Genomic DNA, 18,083 nt, shown 5'->3' on the forward strand with positions numbered 1-18,083 from the left:
TGGATCTGTAGGTGGTACTACCTTCTTTTCATCCCTTCTTGCCTTTGGGTATTGTGAGAGGGTGGGAAGTTTGGAGCTGCTGCAGGCTTATTGCAACCATGAGGTGAGATATTGCTGAAATATTGGGGATGAAAGAGTGGAAAATGTCTGCTCTTGGCTTCTGTGGTGTTTCACTTCTACTGGCCTGCACCTGTGATTTTTTTTTTTTTTGAAGGACTGTCCACAGGCTTTTGGAGCTACTTTGCCTGCTCTTGTAGAGCACCAGGTTGCCTGGGATTTGTGTTCCTAGGAGGGCAGACCATACCAATAACTGATGCAGAGGTGTGAAAGCCTGGCTCCCCTGCTTTGACTTGGGACAAATCCTGAGGCGTACTTTTCACTGCGGAGCTCCCTTCAGGACCAAGCCGAGGCTTGGACTTGCTTGAAATCAACCTTCACTTGGCAACTTCTTCTTCCCAGTCCTACCCTCCCTCCATATCTCCCCACCAGATGCCCCCTGGGAGCATTTTCTTAATCAATCGCATGCACACAAATCGTTAGCTCCTTCAGGGGGACCTGTCGTATCACCAGGGCTTACACATCACAGCTGCTCTGTAAATATTTGTTGCCTGAGTGAATGAATACATGAATGGATGAACAAGCTGGGGAAATCACAGGCAGGTGGAATCCGAACAGGTTATTATACTAATTACAGGCTGTCTACTTTTTTTCCCTTTGCTCTGTGAAACAGGTTGGCCCCTTGGGGAATTTCCCCAAAGCTTTTGAAGCGGACAGGGTGTCTTCTCAACAGGCTCATATGCTTCCTAATTGGGCAGTCCATTAGAAGGTGAGGTCATCTCCCCAGGGAAGGAGGAGAGGCCTTATCACTCAGGATGGGGGTGGGGGAGTCCTGGGGCGGGGACAAAACCTTCGTCAACATCTGCAGTGTCTGTCGTTACTGGAGCAGCCGGAGGGAATGACCATTCTGGAATGAATCAACTAAACCTTTGACCTGAACTCCAGTTTAATTCACTCTTTCCCCTCCATTAGCTGGTGTAAGGGATGAGGGAGGCAGAAGGGGAAGGATAACATATTTTATTTTTATGGCATTTTTATTCCAAATGACCCACTGGGTCAAACCCACTCTTCTTTCATGAATTATACATTAGAGGAATCCTTTTGTTTTTCTAATGGCTTTAGCTGAGTTCACCCTCTAGAAAGATATTTAAACAAAATCAGGAATTTCAATTAAAGAGTTCACCTCTTGCCATATCAACTGACATGGTTTTGATTGGGGCGTCCCATAAATGAATCTCCATTAATAGAATTTTCAAGCTTCCTAGGGTGTTAGAAATCATCCAGCCCCATCACCTTATTTTATACATGGGAAGACTAAGAACCCAGAGATGGGAAATGACATGCCCAAGTTTGCACAGCCAGTGCATATCAACAGCTATTAAAAGGCAGAAATGGCGGTATATTTTACTCTCTATTTCTCAGCTAGTATTCTTTTCTGCAAGTAAGCCTAGAGAAGTAATATAGTTGCCATGGCTGCAGAAAAAATTGCTCCAAAACCTCGTGGCATAAAGCAGTCACTTGTTATGCTCATAGATTCTGTGGATTGGGCCCTTGACAGAGCACAATAAGGATGGCTTCTTCCTGCTCCATGGTGTCAAGGAACTCAGCTGGAAGAGCCAAGGGCTTGAGTTCATCTAAAGACTCGTTCATTCACATGAGTAGAGGTTGATGCTGTCTGTCGGTTGAGACCTATTATAGGTTGGAACGTCCATACGTGGCCTCTCCATGTGCTCAGGACTTCCTTACAAACATGGTGGATGGGGTTCCAAAGGAAGAGTTGAGAGATGAGGCGATGGGGGGAGAGATACATATATTGATTAATTGGTGGAAATTGTGTTGCCTTTGATGGACCAGAAAGTCACTCTGTGTTACTTCCACAACATTCTATTGGTCAAAGCAGTTCCAAAGTCCACCTAGTTTTAAGAGGAGAAGGTAGACCCCACATCTCAATAGAGGAGTGTCAGTTACATTGTGAGAGAGTATACTGAAGGGGGTATATATTGGTGCAGCCATGTTTGGAAAATTTGCTTTGCTACAAGAGGGTTAGGGCTAGTACACATTACATTTTGCTGAACTGTTTATTTAGGATCTGTTTTGTCTGCTAGATTATAATATCCTAAGGGGCAAGATGTGTGTCTGTCTTGTTTGCTACTATAGCTCAGTGACCACCACGGCTGTAGCTGACTCAAGGTAAGAACTTAATACATTTTTGTTTGGAAAGTGAGTGTCAAAAAGAAAGTGTTTAGTGGCTAAAAATAGACACATAGATTTCCCTTCTCCTCTTGTGAACTTTCCTTTTCATCAAGAACTTGAGTCCCATCACCATCTTCTCTAAAGAGTTGATTGATTGGTTGATTGATTCATTCATTCGTTCATTCATTCGTGTTTGGGGACATGCGGAAAAGGTACATAACTAAGTCTTGGACCACTCTACTGGTCTAGAAGTGGTCCTGGAGGGAGTGATAGCTGGCAGAGGCGACCTGGACGATGAGCGAGAGGAAGCTGAGTGAAGAGTCAGGAGGAAGGGTGCTCCAGGCAGAGGGAACAGCCTATGCAAATTGGAGGTAGGTCATTCGGTGTGGCAGGCATGTCGAATTTGAGAGAAGAGTGGAAAAAGGTAAGTGAGCCTAGAGGAACAAGCAGGGCCTGGGTTCAAATTTGTGTTTAGAAGGACATGTCTGAGTGCAGAGTGGATGATGGATTGGAGTGGGACAAGTTGGGAGGCTAGTTGGGACACTGTTGGCAGAAATTCTGATATGAGATGATGGGGCCAGACTCTCAGTGGGGATGGTGAGAAGTGGGTGGATATTTCCAAGGAGTTCCAACCGATTAAATGGATGTGAGCGTGAGAGAGGTGTTGGTCTAGTTCGTGGTCTCTGGGCTAGGCAAGTGGGTGGCTGGTGGTACTAGACCTCAAGTCAAGGCACACTAGGCAAGGAGTAGCCTTGGGGGATGGCTGTGAGGAGTATTTTGGACATGATGAGTCTAAGATGCTAGGGGGATCACCTGGTGAAGTTTCCAGGAGGCACTTGAATTCACAAAACCAAGACTCAGAAGAGTGGTGTGAGCCGCGACTCTGGACTGGGGTGGATAAGGGGATGGAAACAGAAGCCACAACAGTGCGTGTGTTCTCAGTGGGCGAGTGAGCAAACAGAGGAGCAAAGAGCCATGGAGAAAGCAGTTGTCAAGAGGGTGGCAGTCAGTGGTACCCAGTCATTTGAGAAATCACGGAAGGAAAGGAGGACATTGGCCACAGGATTGAACAAAAGAAAAGTCATTGGCAACTTTCACAAGGACAGTCCCCCCTGAGAGAGACAGGAAGAAACCAGATGACAGAGTTGTGGGAGAAAGAGAGGGTGAGAGTGATGAATGAATGAATGCGTGAATGAATAGCTTTCTAGTAAAGCCTTTACTTTCCTCCTTCCAGGTCTGGTAATTCTGGAAACACTGGGTTGGATTTGTCAAATGAATTCCTAAAGGAGAGCCAGGAAGGATCTTTTCCATTCAGCTCTCTCTGTCCCAGAAAATAACCTATGTGTGGGTTGTCCTTGGCTTGCCTCCCTAGCAACCAGCATTTGTATTTAAATTCTTGGGGGAGGGGTGCTCTCATTTTTCAGCTATCAACACAGTTCTGTGGTCACATCTGTTGTTTTTGTCTGCACAATAGCCATTTACCATCATTTGGCTAATAGCATCCCAATCTGGGGAGGGCTGACCCCTTATCCTTGGTTCCACGGGTGGCACATGTCCCAAGCCCAATCGATAAGACTCAGACCTGAGATTTTTTGGAAACTCTGGGGAAAGAGAAGCACTCTTTAGACAGGGGTGGTTTCCACTGGAGAGAGCTTGCCAGCACAGAGGAAAGCAAATCCAGGGCCACAGAGAGAAAAAACAATCTTGATGACAATTCTTGGATTCCTGGATCCAGCCGTGCCTGAAAACATTGAATCCCTGGATTTTTCAGTTACCTGAGCCAGTAAATTCTCCCCCTCTTTTTTTTTTTTTTTTTTTTTTTTTTTGGTCAGAATGGCCTGTATAAGTTCTGATGCTGAATGAGTGGTCCCAATAGGAGTAAACTGCCAAGACATAGACGCCTCAGGGTGGGTTGGTGGAAGAGGGTTTACTTGATTTCCTCTCAGGCATTTCACTGGACATTTCACTCACCAAGTTGCTCCTGCTGGAGGAATGTCCCCTTCATTTTTGCAATCATCCCTTTCACTGTCTCGACGTGTATTCCTACCTTTTTGCTAACCCATCCATGCTCAAAGACGTTTACCTGAAATGCACAGATCCTGTGCTGGAGACCCTCTTTCACCCCCAGAGGCAACACACATGCTTATTATTTGTAACAGGAAATGCTCCCAAGAGCCCAAGTTGGGAGATGGGGCATTTGTAGGGACCCCATCAGTGTGCACTGCACTTGCTGACAGCCAGTGCCAGATTCCATGTCCCCCGCCCTCTGGCCCCACCACCCCATGTGTACAACAAGCACTGCAACGGTACAAACTCGTGTTCATTTGTTCAGAACATGAATTAATCATGCCAGGGAGATTCCCGGCCGCTGGACCACATTTTGCTGTGTTAGCAATAAACATCCCTTCATCCTGTCAACACAACCAGAAGGGAAAACAGAGGTCCAGAAGCCTCCGAGGTGATGAGGGTACCCAGTGGGTCACCCATGGCAGAGGGAGGGAGTGACACATTCCTTATTTTTTCCACCTCCCTTCCTATATCAGCTGTTATCTTGGTTTCCTTCTTTTTGCTTCTGAGTATACTTCCCACCTGAAGTCTTCAGTTCCATGGATCTCGTATTTTCTGTCCAGCCTCCAGGCTGACAGCTTGCCATTGGCAGAGACCCATAGCATGACATCTCCTGGAGAGGGTGGGGCTTGCATGTTTCGGTGCTGGGCTTGCCAGAATCGCCCTGCGTTATTTCCTATCCCTGCTCATTTGGAATTAGCAGACTTAGATGGGTTCCTCCCTCTTCCTCCCTCTTTTCTTTCCTTCCTCCCTCTGACTCACTGTACTTACCTCCTCCTGTCCCCTTTCTTCCCTTCTCCTCCTCCTCTCCCTTCCTCCATCTCCTTCCCTCCTCCTCTTATGCCTTCATCTCTTCCTCTCTCTCTTCCTCCCCCCTTAACCTTCCCTCTTTCCCTGATCCCTATATACTCTTCCTATCTGTTCATCTTCCCTACTCTCTTTCCTTCTTTTCTTGCTTCTTGTTCCTTTTTCTCCCCTTCCTCCCTCTCCCCACGACTTTCACCCTGTGGTTCCAATGCAATGAGAACGAAGGGAATAATACTGAAAAGCAGCCAGGCTCAGCCAATAAATCCTCTAATGCTTGTAATAGTTTCATGTTCTTCACATTCATCCTAGTTTAAGAGTTTAATCAACATCTTGGAATACTTGTGATTTACTCCGTGAGCTTTAATTTGAGGCATGGCAATCCCTCCCTGCCCCCTCCATCCTCCCTGCTTCCTTTCCTTCCTCCTTCTCTCTCTCCCTCCTCCCTTCCTTCTTTCCTTCCTTCCTCCCTTCCCCCTCCCTCTTTCCCTCCCTCTCTTCTTTCCCTTCCTCTCTCTCTCTTCCTTCTCCCTTCCTTTCCCTCTCCCTTCCTCCCTCCCTCCCTTCCTTCCTCCCTCCCTTCCTCCCTTCCTTCCCCACTCTCTTTTTTCCTTCCTTCCTCCCTCCTTTCCTTCCTCCCTCCCTTCCTTCCCCACTCTCTTTTTTCCTTCCTTCCTTCCTTCCTTCCTTCCTTCCTTCCTTCCTTCCTTCCTTTCATTTATTCAATAAATGCTTTCTAAGGGTCTATTTTGGGTCAAGCCCTGGGCTAAGTGCTAGACATAATGAATAGAAACAGGGACATTATCCTTGCTCTGATGAGTTTACAGTCTGGTGTGAGAGGCAGATTTTCACTACAGATCCCACATGAATGTATTCTCATGACTTCAATGAAAGCTCTAGACTCCCATGGGGACCTAGGCAGAGGAAGTGACCCCAGCAATGGAGGTGTGGAGGCTTCCTTGAGGAGCCGATGTGAAGGATGAGTTTTCTAGGCAGAGAGAAGAGGAATGAACACACCAAGTAGAGGGAACAGAATATGCAAAGGTCTTGGGGTGGGAGGAAGAGGGGCACTTTCACAGAATTTGACAGGAATAGTGTGGCTGAGACAGGGAGTGGAAAAAATGAGCCAGAGGTTGACAGGGGTCAGATGTTCAGAGCTCTTATCTGAGGTGAGAGTTTGGATCTTTACTCCAAAAGCAAGGGGATATTATAGAATAGTTTCATCTGGAGGCGGAGATGGTCATAGTCAGTTTGGCTGTTGATGCAGTCAAGGTCAGGACAGGAGATACTTTGGGTGAGCCTTCTCTAGCCCCAGGTGAACTAGGGAGGCTGGGAAAAAGCAGATTGTGTCAGATGCAGAATTAGTCCTAGGGCCTGGATTGGCATCAGGTAACTGCTCTGGCTTCCGCAAGGGAGATCATCTTGCCTGCAGATCTCCTGTATGGGTCAGAGGACCCTGTGGGATGAGGAAGGTGGAAGGAGCATGGCTAAGAACTTTGGCCTTGGAGTCAGCCAGATATGCCTTTGCTGTTTACCAGCTATGAGACCCCAGGCAGGGGTTTGCAGCTGTTCTGAGCCTGTTTCCTCATCTGTAAAGTGATGATGATGATGATCATAAATGTGCTTTTTGTCTGCCTATCATCCCTTTTTCATGCTAAGTAGGAAATTGCCATTGCATGTGGTTCTGGTGGGACTGGCAATTACTGTGCCCCATCTACCCATTGGACACGTGTTCCAGGCCTAACTAATCATTGTGCCCCATGTCCCTGTCCCCAGGGATCGGCATAAAGAAGTGGCCTAAGTAGGGCCAATCAGAGACCTGCCATGGGATCTGATATGGGGCTGTTGGCAAAGAGAGCCTCTCTTGGTTTTAGATTATTAGAGCATAGGCTTGAGCTACTGGTATCCAAGTTTCCTGGGGGAACAAAAATCAGGGAGATGACTAGGGGAGGAAGAGAAGGAGAGAGAATAAGGGGTAGAAGGGGAGAATAAGAGAAAGAAAGAACTCCATACCCTAGATACAACAGTCCCTGAAGCCTAGGACACCCCTTGCACTTCTCAGTTAATGAATCCATCAATGCCCATTCTGGCTTATGCCAGTTTGAGTTGGGTTTTGTCACTCGCAATGGATGTGTTGTGCCCAATGTATGATGTTACTAGGTTATTGTGAGTGCCAATTTAGCTGAAGCACTAAAAGCAAATGTAAAGTGCTCAGCATGCAAAGTGCTCAGTAATCACTCACTGGGATTTTTGTTCTGGTAACAATTCATAGCTGTAAGATACATTACTAGAGTATATACTGCTTCTTACCTGTGGGGGGGGGGGGTGGCCTCATGTGGCTCCACAGAGGGCCATGTGCCACCTTAGCGATCCTGTGTAGAAGCCTCAGATAGTGACCTGAGTCCCCCTTCCCTACCTCTCCTTCTCCCTCCGAAATTTGTGACTGCTGTGTCCCTTGGGGCTTTCTTGAAGTGATGGTGGCAGCAAGAAGAGAACAAATGACCTGAAGGATGTGACTATGTTTATATCCAACTCAAGAAATTCGTTCCCCTTCTACTTCAGAGCAGCTGATTTCCCATGGTCTTTTTAATGAAATGTATCAGTTATCTATTGCTGCGTAACAAAGCCCAAACTTAGCAGCTGAAAGCAACCAGAGATGTATTATCTTGTGGCTTATGTGGGTCAGGGATGCAGGGATAGCTTTGCTGGGCAGTTTTAACTCAAGGGTGCTCTGTGAAGCAGAAGTCAAACCAGTGGCCAGGGCTGCTGTCCTCTGAAGGCTTGAGTGGTGCTGGAGGATCCACTTACAAGATGGCCCTACTCTACTCATGTGGCTGTTGGAAGAAGATTTTAGGTCCTCCCCACAGAGCTGCTTGAGTGTCCTCATGATATGGCAGCTGGCTTCCCCCAGATTGAGTGATCCAAGAGAGAGGAAGATGGAAGCAATAGTTTTAGGACCTCATCTTTGAAGTCACAAATGTCATTTCTGCAATATTCTTCTGATTATACAGTTCATCCCTGTTCAGGGTGGGAGAAGGTGCCCAAAGTTGTGAATACTGGGAGGCTGGGGACATTGGGGGCCATCTTGAAGGCTGGCTGCCACACCTGTGGTGTGGTGTTTTTTAAAAAAAAATTTTTAAGCTTTATTTATTTTTGAGAGTGAGAAAAAGACAGAGCATGAGTGGGGGAGGAACAGAGAGAGGGAGACACAGAATCTGAAGCAGCCTCCAGGCTCCGAGCTGTCAGCACAGAGCCCGATGCAGGACTTGAACTCATGAACCACGAGATCGTGACCTGAGCCGAAGTCAGACACCCAACTGACTGAGCCACCCAGGTGCCCCTGTGGTGTGGTATTTTTCAAGGTCATTAAAGTTTCTTCTTATTCTGATGGGAATTCTCTTCCTCAAAGAGGTCTTTGGATGCCCAAGATAACATGGTGTCTTTAAGGCACCAAAACACCCCTTCTAACAACTTGTTCTTGAAAAAGCTTTTTACAGAGCTTGCGAAGAGCTTCTTCAACTAGTGAAATGACTAAACTAATTTGCTGGTCTGTAATTTCCTGGCATGCCTGGAGATTTCCTAATAAATACTAGCTTCAGGATGGCAACCTGCCAGCATTACGGCCTTCTCCTGAGCAACAAGCAGGGGATGTGAAAAGCATCTTGGAGCGTTGGGAAGGCTGGTGCCTTGCAGGGAGAGAGCACAGGACCTGGAGGCTGGATGTTTGGTTTTGAAAGCTGACCCTGCCTCTTACCTACTGTAACACCTACCATACCTACCAATACCTATCATATTTCAAGAAAAATACTTGCCTCTCTGTGCCTCAGTTTCTCCCTCTCGGAAGAATGGTGACAACCCTGATTTTCCCTGACCCACGTGGCTATTACGAGGTTTGAGTGAAGTGATGTAGCATTTTAAGAGGGAGGCCCATGAACACTAGCACTAAGGGCTGTTAACCTCAAAGGGGATTATGTGCCGAAGTGAGTGTGGAGGACTGTATTGGAACAGTCCAACTGTTTTCCATTTCCCTTGACTCCAGGCAGGGCCAGAGCATGGCTGTGCTGGCAGAGCAGCCACACAGGCTTCTTACATTTGGGGTTTCATGCCCTGCAGCTGTGGTCTTGAAATTCTTCATAATTTTATCTTTGAAGTTGTGTTTTGTAAGTGAAGTTTGAGGGGACAATAGAGCATGTGCCGGAGGCTTGGCGTCTCAACTTTCAAGAGTGTGCCTCTTACTGTCTCCTAAACGGTGAGCTCTTGGCTGCCGTCTTCCCTCCCCTGGCTCCCCGTTCTCTGCCCTGCCCAGTAACCATGTCAGCAGGGTACTCAGATCATGGAGTTCAGGACCGTGACTGGTTGGCATTGGCAGGGGGCAAGGGAGGGGGACCCGATTCTGCTGCCACCCTCTGCCCCCCACAGAGGCCTGGGCACGTGTGAAGGGAGGGCTAGGGTCAGTGCCCATCTCGTGATGTCACAGGGCAGGGAAAGGAGGCAGCTATCCCCGTGCTGGGCTGGAAGCACCATGGCACATTTAGCAGGAAACCTGGTGGGGGCCTACTTCTGACCCAGGTACCAAGGAGGTTGTAATTCCTTGGGGATCACCCAACTGCTCTGTGTTGGGACGCCATGGGAAGAGGAGATTAGCTTCCCCACCACCAACTAGGGCTCTGCATTATCATATTTTGTAGCTGATCCTCCTGCGGAACTTGTCAGATCCTTTAATATAGGAGAGACTAAACTGTAGTGGGTCAGAGTGCAGACTTGAGAGCTGGACTGTCTGGTTCTGGGTTCTGGCTCTACTCCTTACCAGTGTTGTCACCTTGGCCCATTTTCCTAACCTTTCTGTGTTTAGGTTTCCTCATCTCTGAAATAATGATCATGTGGTTCCTACCTCCTAGGTTTCTGTGAACGTTAAATGAGGAGACAAGGCATCTAGACTAGCCCTCCCCGTGTAGTGAATATTAGCCCAAGAATTTGATGCTTCCTTCTCCTGAAGGACTGCAAAGTTCCTGGGGCAGGAACGCCATCCGTAACAGGCTGCAGCACCACACGTCAACAGACTCAATGAATACTTGTTGAATGAATGGATCTCCACGAGGGGCCTCCCATAGAGTACCCACCCCGTCCCCTTTTATTCCAGAGAATCTTACGCGATCAGCAGTCCAGTCTCAAAGGACATGGAGACACAGCATCTTGTCCCTGTTCATTCATGGTCTCCTGACAGTGGGGAAGGAGCACGCAGACACCCCAGAGGCTCTCACCAGCCTCCTGTCTGGGCCCATCTATCCTGCTGGGAATAGCTTTTCTAGACCCCCCAGAGGCCATGCGATAACTCACTCCTTCTCCCCAGCCTCTCTGCCCTTAATTGGGCCAATCTGTCTGCCTGACACCCTGCTCTGGTTCGTTTTCTTCACAAAGCCGTCTCTTGTCAGTTGACAGATTTTCAACTGTCTTGAGCACATTTTTCAATTTGTGCTCTTCCAGTAATTTCCCAACCAGGTTTCTCTTTTTAAAGCTACTTAATTTTATAATTTCTAAATGATTTTCCTCACCTGCCATGATTCTTCTCCACCCCCACTCCTTGGCTTTTTTTCCGGTGACTTGCATTTCCTCAGCCCTGAAGCCATGCAGGTGTGTGGGGGACCCTTTAAGGAAGCCTGATTTTTTTTCAGCTATAGGGAGGATTACTGTCTTAAGCTTTTTGGGTTCCTCCAAAAGCTGGCCGTGAGCTAAGGGCATGGGTACAGCAGTTTGTTTGGGAAGTGATCCAGGAAGCAGGAATGAGGGGGCGATGAGAGAGAGAAGGAAGAAGAGCTGAGAACATGCCTTATTTTCTGGTTACCCACTGGGTAATGTGCAGGGAACCGTAGACATGGAATGTACTTTGCATTGTCCCACGAGAGGGAGAGGAGACTGACTGCCACTCCCCGCCCCCACTGGAGGGTTGTCCCTGGGAAAATTAACTTCCTTGAACTTCTGTTGGTGCCTGGGCACCTAAGCGGCCTCTCCTGGCTTTGGAGAAAAGTGTGGTTAGTGCTAGACCTTAGAAACAGCCGTTGAACATTCCATCAGAGCTCATGTGCCACAGAAGTTTTCTACAGACAGTTACACATTCGAGACTCCTCGGAGCTGGAATTGTCTCCTTGAAGGAGTGGACTCCTTCATTTTCCCCTTTTTTTTTTACTTTTTTTTTTTTTAATGTTTATGTATTTTTGAGAGAGAGAGAGAGCATGAGCAGGGTAGGGGCAGAGAGAGAAGGAGACATAGAATCCAAAGCAGGCTCCAGTCTCTGAGCTGTCAGCAAAGAGCCCAACAGGGGGCTTGAACCCACAAACCATGAGATCATGACCTGAGAAGAAGTCAGACGCTTAACCGACTGAGCCACCCAGGTGCTCCTTTTCGTCTTCTTTTTAAGCCTCTGATTGTGAAGGTGTTTTGCTGCCTTCAGGGCAGGCCCAAGCCAGTTGGGGCCCCTATGGGAGGGACTGTTGGGTCCCCAGTAAGAAAGGGACATTCAGCCAGGCAGTTCTACAGTGTGTTTCCATCTCTGGGGATCAGTCTCCTGAGAGGAGGGTGTTGATGTTTTCAGATAAGAAAGGAATGCATCTCCCTGTGACTCCCAGGGCCCATGACTGCATTTGGGTGGTGTCTGAATTGCAAAATTAATGAAAGGCACACTACTCCATGTATTGACACGTCTGAAGATGATGAGGCAGGAACGTGAATTGCATCTGTCTCCTCCCCACGTCCCCTGATGACATGCTGAGTGGATCCCATAGGTTGCTGCTCTATTTGGATATAGAAAGGTCCAGTTTTATCTCTTGTTTCATTTCCTCCCTCTGCCCTGCACAGGTTTGACTCGGCCCGAGGGGTTTGAAGTGAAGAGAGAACTTGGTCTGTCTGAAGGATCCCTTCTCCTCCTCCCCCTTCTTTCTCCCCTCCTCTCTCCTCAGGCAACCCCAGGAACATCACTGACACTGTGGCACAGCCCTGGGATGGCCTGCACACAGAAGATGACGTGAGGGTGTTCCATGGAGTATGCGGCAGCCCTGTGTGCTGGGACAGAAAAAAGGGACTGGAGAAAAGGAACACGTTTGTTTTTACTCAACCAGAACTGCGCGAGTCCTCTCTCAGCGAATACTGGTTCGTCTGCACGCATGGTGAGCTCCAAATGACTCCATTTGTGACTTTTTTGAAGTGCATTTGGGGGTGTGTGGGCAGAGGGGGATGTGGGGGGCTTCTCCTCAATGTGCAGGGCCCCAACATTGGAGAACCACCTTTGCTTGACCTCCTCCTCCTTCCCCTTCATCAGGAACACCCCCCTCTGCCCCCAGCCACTAGCTTCTGGGGTCTTCTTGCCTGGGGGCCACCTTCCTGGTTGAGACTCAAGTCTGTGGGGTCCTCTTCACCAAAGGAGGTTCCCTGCCTCGTCACCCTTAGTGGTAGGAGGGTTGACTGCACCCTTTCTCCACCTCACTCTCTCCAGTTATCTCCCGGCCCTTCTTGAATAGGTCTGAAATGGCTGTTGTTCATGGGTCTCCAACCAAGAAATGAGGCCCCTGGCTCCCCTTGAGAGCACCCTCAATCTCTAAGCTACTCTGTTGGAGCGTTCTTCCCTTGGCTTGATGAAGGAGACACACTCCCCTTCTCCAGAAGTCACAGTCCTTCTTGGATTCCCCATATCTGTTTGTACAAGGTGGAGAGAAGGAAGGAAGGAAGGGAGGGAGGAAGGGAGGATGGAAGGAAGGAAGGGAGAGAGGGAGGGAGGATGGAAGGAAGGAAGGAAGGAAGGGAGAAAGGAAGGAAGGATGGAAGGAAGGAAGGGAGGGAGTAAGGAAGGATGGAAGGAAGGAAGGAAGGAAGGAAGGAAGGAAGGATGGAAGGAAGGGAGGGAGGATGGAAGGAAGGAAGGAATATTAGCCAATTTGGGCATCTTTTAATATGCCTGGATGCACTTCTGGGCTCTTTCTGGCTCTCCTTAGGAAAGAGGTTCCTCTTGTATTGGGAAAAGCTTTATTTTTTACATTTGCTAATCTGGAAATGAAGGTTGGCATTTCTTTCTGTTCACAATTATATTAGTAGTGCCTATGACTTTGTCATTACATTGAAATACATTGATATGTGAAAATGACATTTTGTGCTCATCTCTATTTAAAAATTACAGTAGTAATTAGACCCACTGCTGGATCTTATTTTCTAATGTGTTAGTAACAGAGCACGGCTAATACTGCATCATAAATTTGTTTAGTATTTTGATAGCCATAAAACTGACTTTGTCTGTAATCCTATGTATTTTATTTTGTGCATTTACAAACGATTATTCTGGCGTGCCTGGGTGGCTCAGTTGGTTAAGCCTCTGACTTCGGCTCAGGTCATGATCTCACGGATCGTGGGTTTGAGCCCCACGTCGGGCTCTGCGCTGACAGCTGGGAGTCTAGAGCCTGCTTCAGATTCTGTGTCTCCCTCTCTCTCTGCCCCGCCGCATCTCACGCTCTCTCTCTCAAAAATGAATAAACATTAGAGTGAATGAATGAATGAATGAATGAATAAATAAATAAATAAATAAATAAATAAATGCAAACCATTATTCTAAAAAGGGAGCATCACTTGAATAGATGCCAACACAGGAAAGGTCAGAAGCCCTGCTCTGGAACATGTGGATTCTTTGTGCCTAATGTCTAGCTTTAGGGCTTTGCTAGAACTAGCATATTCCTTTAGATAATTTTCTACTCTGGCTTTCTTTTTAGCCAGGATCCTGTTGTCTCCAATCAGAGCCAATTATAGCTAACATATTTTAAGTGCTTCCTCTGTGCAGGCACAGTCCAAAGCACTCTACATGCATTAGCTCATTTAATTTCCATTTTTTATGGAGGCACAGAGAAATTGAGTGACTTGCCCACAGTCACACAGCTAATAAGTAAGTAGGGGAACTGGGATTTGAACCTGGACAGTCTGACTCTCCACGTTCTTAATCCTGTTGATTGCAAACTAGGTAAGAGATAGCTAGTTTTCCAAAAAGCCCATGTTCCTGGGTTTAAATAGTGTGGGCCTAGCTAATTCAGTCTTTATCACTACAGAGCAGCCAAAAAACCTTTTCAGCTCTCCAACAGAGAAATGCACATTGAATCACAGTGCCCCCTGGCTTACATAGCACTTCTGACCACTCAATCTAGGGTCAAGCTGGTTCACAGAAATTTAAGACAAACCTTATTAGGTGCCCATAGTATGGCGAGCCCTCTGTCAGGTGCTGGGAAAAACGAGTAGAATAGGGATAGCTACCACCCATCTGGAACTCGTGCAAAATCAGGAGACACACCCAGTAGTTGTGTTGGAGGGGCACCTGGGTGGCTCAGTTGGGTGAACATCCAACTCTTGATTTCGGTTCAGGTCATGATCCCAGGGTTGTGAGATCAAGCCTCGCATCGGGCTCCATGCTGAGCGTGGAGCCTGCTTGGATTCTCCTTCCACTCCCCTCCCCCACTTGCATTCTTTCTCTCAAAAAAAAAAAAAGTTGTTTTGGAATAAAGAGAGCCAAGCTCTGGTGGAGGGTGTGGATACAGCCTCTTGGACGCTGTGGTGGAAGGGATTTTTCACAGGCTCAGGAAAGACTTCGGCTCTCTTCAGGCTCCCCACCCTGATGCCACATTGAGCCCACCTTGCCTGGCTGAAGTGCCAGGGTTTCCTTTGGCCCTTCCTCTAAACTTCAGTCCTTGAAACTTAGATATCTCCCTCCCTCTTCCCTCAATATGCTCCCACGCGGCCACTTAGCTAATCTCAGAGCCCCATTCAAAGTCAGGGGTTAATGACTCCTGAATTTTAACAAGAGTTTTCAGGGCTGTAAAGCAGGGATCACAAACATGACCGTCTGAGGGTCAGGCAGATAACGTCAGTGAAGGAAGCAGGCCAGTATTTGCATGTTAAACATGCAGGAATATTCTTTACTTCCACAGAGATAGACTCTCACCTATTCTTTTCTGAAAAACATTGGCTTCTGGAACCATCTTTCCCTTTTCTTTTCACTTTTAATAAAGATCAAACACAGATAAATATTTCTTCGCCAGGAGAAAAATCACAGTGCAGCATGGTGCTAAATGCTAACTATCACATGGAAACTAAGGGCACTGGTGACTCAGGCTGCCCCAGAAAGCAGATTCTGAGAGTAGGATTTGAGTGCAAGCTGTTTATTTGGAAGGTGATTCTGGGAAGTGTTGGGAGAGACCTGGGAACTGGGATAGGGAAGGGAAGGCAGCCAGTCAATAAAAGGTGCATTATGGAGTGACTTACCACTCTGGAACGCTGGGACTCAAACTCTAGGGGCCAATGGAAAGGTGCCCTCCAGCTATCCCATCTGAGGAATGGAGAGCTGTGATATTTATACATCAACTCCCATCAGTGGTTGATTGGAGTCTTTTGGGGGTGGTAGTACCTTCAGTCTCTAGCCTCTCTGGCTAGGTGGGCTCCAGGGGGCCAGAGAAAGCACTTAGGCAAAGGGACATAGGTTTTGGGTGTTAGAAGTCAGGTATCAGGCCCCAAACCGTCAAGACTCTTGACAGGCATTGACCATGATGAATTGAAGCAAGCTAGCGCCTGAATTTTTCTAAGCAAGAATGTGGCCCAGGGTTGCCAGACCTTCTGATTTCTCAAGAAAAGCTGAACATTTAGGGTTTTTGGTGAAAGTGCTCAATTTCATAAATGCTGACAATAAATCTAAAATTTTTAATTATTAAAAGTGTTTATTTATTTTGAGAGAGAGAGAGGGAGTGTGAGCAGGGGAGGGACAGAATTAGAGAATCCCAAGCAGGCAGACATGGGGCTCAGTCTCACAAACCATGAGATCATGACCTGAGCCGAAATCAAGAGTTTGATGCTTAACCAACTGAGCCACCCAGATGCTGCAACAACAGATCTAAAATTTTAAAATATGTCATAAGAATCAACCAAAGCATGTCTGTGGGATGGATCTGGTTTACAAGTAGCCAGATTATGAAGTCTGATCTACCCTAAAGTGTAGGTGAGATCTTGGCTCCAGACCATTCTTGCTCAAGGCAAGCTCTAAAGATGAATTCCAATCAGGTAAGGTGGATTTTTAGTTAGGGAGTAGATTGTGAATTAGGGAGTGGAGTGAATTGATGTAATAAGAGACCACTTCCCCAAGAGAGTGTTTGTAACCAAACAGAAGTATGTTTCTTTCTCATGCAACAGACTGGAGGTAGGTAGATGGTCCCAGACAGCTCTGTTGCATGGGGCTGTCCAGAGACCCAGGTTCCTTCTATCTTGTTGCTCAAAGGGTTGTCTTCATCTATGTGGCCAAGGTCAGTTGACCAGCTCCTTATTCACATTCTAGCTAGTAGGGAAGGGAAAAGAGAAGCTCAGTCAGGCTCAGTAATTGCAAACTTCACTTCCTCTCACATCTCATTGGTGAAAACTTTGCCATATGGCCATCTGCAAGGGATACTCAGAAATGTAGTCTCTCTCTCTTTCTCTCTCTGTCTCTCTCTCTCATTGGCTGTATGTTCAACTTAAACTTCGTGTGTCTGTGGGAAATGTATTATTACAGAATTAGGGGAGTGTAATGTTAGGGGACAGTGAGTAACTTTTGCCACATCAATAGACGGGTCTGGAAAAGAGGATGAAATTCAAGCCTGAGGTAGGATCTACCTGAGAGAGACTTTTTTTTCTCACAAGAATGATTTAAGTCTGGCTTTCCCCCCTTCTCTCTCTCTCTCTCTTTCTTTTTTTTTTTTAACGTTTATTCATTTTTGAGAGAGAGAGAGAGAGAGTGGGGGAGGGGCAGAGAGAGAGAGGGAGACACAGAATCCAAAGGAGGCTCCAGGCTCTGTCAGCACAGTGCCCAATGCGGGGCTCCAACTCACAAACTGAAATCATGACCTGAGCTGAAGTCGGACGTTCAACTGACTGAGCCACCCAGGGGCCCCATCCCCATTAGCTCTCTTTGTTCTGTCTTGGTCAGTCATGAAACCTTAATAGAGAATTAGCTCAAACCTGGAAGAAGTCTGTTATAATGCGAAAGAAGCAAACATAATAAGTACCTAGTAGATACAAGGGGCTTTCACATATGTGATCCTATGTAAGCTTCACAATCACCCTATGAAGTCAATATTATTCCCCCATTTTGTAGAAGCAAAACTGAGGACAAAAGAAGCAGGTTGCCATTCAAGCTCTCTCACTAGGGTCAGGGTATGGGAACTGACCAATCAGAGTTGCCATCCAGGTTTGCCCCATCCCAGAAGTGAAGGGCCTTGGCCAGGATGTGAAATGAGGCGCATGTGACTGCAGAGCTCACATTCTTTGCTCTGCAATCTGATTTCCTTACGCCAGCTGCTTCCCCAGAGACAGCCACAGCAAATCTACTGGGTTGTTGAGAGGGTAAACAAACCGTGATGAATGAATCTCCTCTCCTAATATGAATGCCTTATTGTTGTTATTCTTCATGCCCTGACAGAGTATTTACAGCCTCTCCCGTTGCTCTACTTCTATCTAGTGGATTAAGCAAAGTCAGAACTCTGGGCCCTAGCAGAAAGTTACAACTGGGATTTGAGTTAATGAAGAGTTAAAGGCTCAGCAAGTGGCACTTGGCTTTACTACTAACCCGGACAAGGCCATTAACTCTGCTGTAATTAAGTGGCTTCTTCCATGATGCCCTCTTGCCGCAGAAATATCCATGTGGGTGTACCCCGCATTCAACAAGCCCACCTACGAAAACTGAGACTTGTTGAAAAGAAAAAAAATGGGAGATAATCATTCAATTAACCACAAGAGATTGTGTTTTGCAGGATGGGATTTCTGCATATCTAGTTTCGAAATAATACCAAAAATTTGATTCTGGAAGAAAGAGAGGATACAAAGATGCATTCCCTTCTGGCCCATCTGGAAATGTTCTGGAATGGATTAGATTTCAAGAACTCTGTAATGATGTATCAGAATTGATGAAATCTAAAAAT

The 18,083-nt window shown here is 47.0% G+C and overlaps 1 protein-coding gene across 2 annotated transcripts in view; it reads left to right on the forward strand.

Moving 5' to 3' along the window:
- Positions 1-937: 937 nt before the first annotated feature.
- LOC113594629 (uncharacterized) overlaps positions 938-18,083 on the forward strand; it is a 160,715-nt gene continuing 143,569 nt past the window's right edge. The window contains exons 1-2 of one of the 2 annotated variants that reach the window (XM_053219057.1): positions 938-2,621; positions 12,075-12,281. In XM_053219057.1, coding sequence (XP_053075032.1) covers positions 2,609-2,621; positions 12,075-12,281 — 220 coding nt within the window. In that variant the 5' untranslated portion in view covers positions 938-2,608. Of the gene's footprint in view, positions 2,622-5,839; positions 12,282-18,083 lie in introns of those variants that run through there. The other variant, XR_003415028.2, reaches the window with a different exon arrangement.

Source organism: Acinonyx jubatus, chromosome A2 (assembly GCF_027475565.1).
Source record: "Acinonyx jubatus isolate Ajub_Pintada_27869175 chromosome A2, VMU_Ajub_asm_v1.0, whole genome shotgun sequence".
NCBI classification, from domain to species: Eukaryota; Metazoa; Chordata; class Mammalia; order Carnivora; family Felidae; genus Acinonyx; species Acinonyx jubatus.